The sequence below is a fragment of the Cyprinodon variegatus genome, unplaced genomic scaffold (genome assembly GCF_000732505.1).
Source record: "Cyprinodon variegatus isolate N-32 unplaced genomic scaffold, C_variegatus-1.0 Scaffold729, whole genome shotgun sequence".
NCBI lineage: Eukaryota > Metazoa > Chordata > Actinopteri > Cyprinodontiformes > Cyprinodontidae > Cyprinodon > Cyprinodon variegatus.
In genome coordinates this window covers 201,672-204,955 of record NW_015151182.1, presented here as the reverse complement: position 1 = coordinate 204,955, position 3,284 = coordinate 201,672, and the positions used below count along the sequence as shown (strand labels likewise).

The 3,284-nt window shown below is 44.0% G+C and overlaps 1 protein-coding gene across 4 annotated transcripts in view; it reads right to left on the bottom strand.

Annotated features, from left to right (window-relative positions):
* Positions 1-3,284, bottom strand: part of LOC107097864 (mucin-5AC-like) — a 51,425-nt gene that overhangs the window by 35,703 nt on the left and 12,438 nt on the right. For all 4 annotated transcript variants that reach the window (XM_015395189.1, XM_015395190.1, XM_015395192.1 and 1 more), the window contains exon 3: positions 2,285-2,416. In XM_015395189.1, coding sequence (XP_015250675.1) covers positions 2,285-2,416 — 132 coding nt within the window. The remainder of the gene's footprint in view (positions 1-2,284; positions 2,417-3,284) is intronic.

The following is a 3,284-nucleotide window of genomic DNA, read 5'->3' as shown; positions in this document are numbered from 1 at the left end:
TTGATAAGGACGTGGCATTAACATCAGAACACCCAGCTGTTGATAAGGACGTGGCATTAACATGTGAACATCCAGCTGTTGATAAGGACGTGGCATTAACATCAGAACACCCAGCTGTTGATAAGGAAGTGGCATTAACATGTGAACATCCAGCTGTTGATGAGGCCTTCGCATTAACATGTGAACATCCAGCTGTTGATAAGGATGCGGCATTAACATCAGAACACCCAGCTGTTGATAAGGACGTGGCATTAACATGTGAACACCCAGCTGTTGATGAGGCCTTCGCATTAACATGTGAACATCCAGCTGTTGATAAGGACGTGGCATTTACATGTGAACACCCAGCTGTTGATAAGGACGTGGCATTAACATGTGAACACCCAGCTGTTGATAAGGACATGGCATTAACATGTGAACATCCAGCTGTTGATAAGGACGTGGCATTAACATGTGAACACCCAGCTGTTGATAAGGACGTGGCATTAACATGTGAACATCCAGCTGTTGATAAGGAGGTGGCATTAACATGTGAACACCCAGCTGTTGATAAGGACATGGCCATTAAAAATAAAATAAATAGATAACTGAACCTTATTTTTCTCACACTGGAGAAATTTACCTCTGCATTTAACCCATCCCCTTGGGGAGCAGTGGGCTGCCATTGTGCAGCACCCAGGGAGCAGTGTGGGGTTAAGAGTCTTGCTCAGAGAGCCAGAGTGGCGGTCAGTGGGGATGGAACCAGGTACTTGCAAGTTTCTCAGAGCACAGGCACACTGCTCTGACCTTTAGGCCAACACTCTTCTGAACACCAAGCTGAAGACAATGATGTAGCAGTAAGATGAACCTCCAGTAGAGGGACACTGCTCAGACTTGATAAAGCGGTCTGCTCTTTAGGTGCTGATCTTAGAATCCCCTCAGCAGATTTTACTGCTTGCTGCTATAGTTCTCCTACAGCTGCAGCTTGTTACAGACCCAGCTGGTGAACTTGGCCCCCAGGTTTTCTCCCATGCAGTATAAATACACTGAACGCTAAAACCAGAGAATGGAGGCTTTGATGTAATTGACAGCTGACTCATCAGCACCTTACAGTACTCAAACTCTAAAACAGCGGCGGGATCTGATTCCAGAGCAGGAAAGGTTTGAATTTCATCAGCTGGCATTGGTCACAGATCTGAAGTTGAAGATGATTCCTTCCAGGCTAAAATGTTTCGCTATCAAAGGTGTGATGAGATTCATGGCGATATATTTGTAAAAGTCCAGAGAGCAGGTGACCTCTGATCGAAACAAGATCTAACAACCCTGAAAACATATTCCAGAGATTGTTTCAACAAGGCTGGTCAGAGAATCAGCGTTGAGGTTTGTTAGAGGAGACACAAGGAGTGAAAATTTATGAAAATAAAACATAAAAGCAAAAATGAAGCAGTCGGGTGTACCTGTCCAACACCATGTTGGACAGGAGACATCTTCTTTTGGACAGCATTTATAAAACGTTATTAACATTTTCAACCCGTAACAGGCTTCAGGCCTGATCACTGTATTCTGACACTTTCATTTTATCGCCTTAACACAACATATAAAAAAAAAAAGTATTATGGGGGTTTATGTAGTGAATCTTGTAATTTCCTCACCCTGTCCGACCACTAACCTCCATGGATTGGAGTAGCACTGCTGACAATTATAAAGTGGGACCAAACATTTAAAGCTCTTAACATTTGAGCTCATAATCTGCTCTAATCTGAAGAGCGCCATGAAAACTAAAGGAGCTGGTGATGATCGATGTTTTTCAGCTAGAGCAACGATGAGGCTGCTCAGAAATGATAGGAAGAAGAATGGAGGGCTAAATCAATGAACATCCTGGAAAGTTCCAATCTGATGACCTAAAACTGTGGAAGTTCAAATTTAAGCAGGACAGAAAAGGATTCAGTTGGTGGATGTTCAAAGCCTTGACAACTAAACACAGGAGATGGGGCCTCAAACACATCACCACATGGAGCTTTCACAGTACAAAACCATGGAGAGGTCCAAGTGGTGCGAATCCTTTAGACACGGAGCAAAGAGTAACTCTGACGGAAGCTGGGAGACACAACGGCTGGAACTGGATTTATATGTGATTCACTCAGAGGAAGTAAAAACAGGTGCAAGCCACACTTTTCAGATTCTTACTGCAAATGCTCAAACTTATCAGTCATCCATCCATCCATCCATCCATCCATCCATCCATCCATCCATCCATCCATCCATCCATCCATCCATCCATCCATCCATCCATCCACTGGTTTACCTGCAGCCTCACTGCGTGCTCCTGCTTCCTCTTCATGTCGTTTATGTACCAGGCCACCGCCGTCATGGTGATGATGGCGTCCTCCACCACCTCATATCCAGGGTCGTTCTTATCCACATGCTTGGAAAGTTCCTGTAACAACAACAACAACAACAACATGACAGGGAGATGAGACACCTGTAGTAGGGGGAGCTCTGTGCCTTCATGGCTGCTGTTGTGTTTTTAGAAATAATCAGTTTTGATTTCTGCACAGATTCTACCTTCTACCTTGGATATCCTGGAAAAAAGATCATCTCTGGATTATAGCAACAATTAAAATGTCTCCTTTAATGACTGCGGATTGTTTTTGATTACCTTTCAGGTTCTTAAATAATTTTATTTACCAGAAAGTTTGAACCAAATAATCAAACCTCTAACATGACCAGATTTGGATAAACGGTTCAGAAGGACGTTTGTATCAAACCACCTGTTGCAGGATCTCTGTTTATGCTCAACACCTGTCTTCATTTATTAAAATAAAGACCGCCGGTACTGATTAAACAGAAGAAGAAAGGATAGAAGCGTCTGTGTTAGACGCAGCTGATGGTTCAGGGATTCTCCCAGACTGGATCCAGATCCAAACAGATGTGGGAGCCATGTTTAAACTGGCCGCCGCGCTGCCGAGGCTCAGCAGCAGCAGCAGCAGAGGTGGATCACACAGAACAAACATCCAGGAACAAAGAGCAGGATTTCTCTCTGTTTCATCATCCCTCGCTCTGCTCAGAGGTGGGCTTGGATCAGAACCAGTCAGGATGGTTTACTGGGAAAGGCTGCATGTGTGAGTGTCTGTGCTGGTGTTTGAGTTCAGGCAGATGCTGTGAGGTGGCCTTTAATGCTGTTGCACAGATGGGTTTTAAGACAAATAGATCTAAATGCTTAAAGGAATAGTACACCCAAAACATGATTAGCCTTCATTTTCTACTCACCCCCATGCTGAACAACACTCTGGAGTACTTTTTTG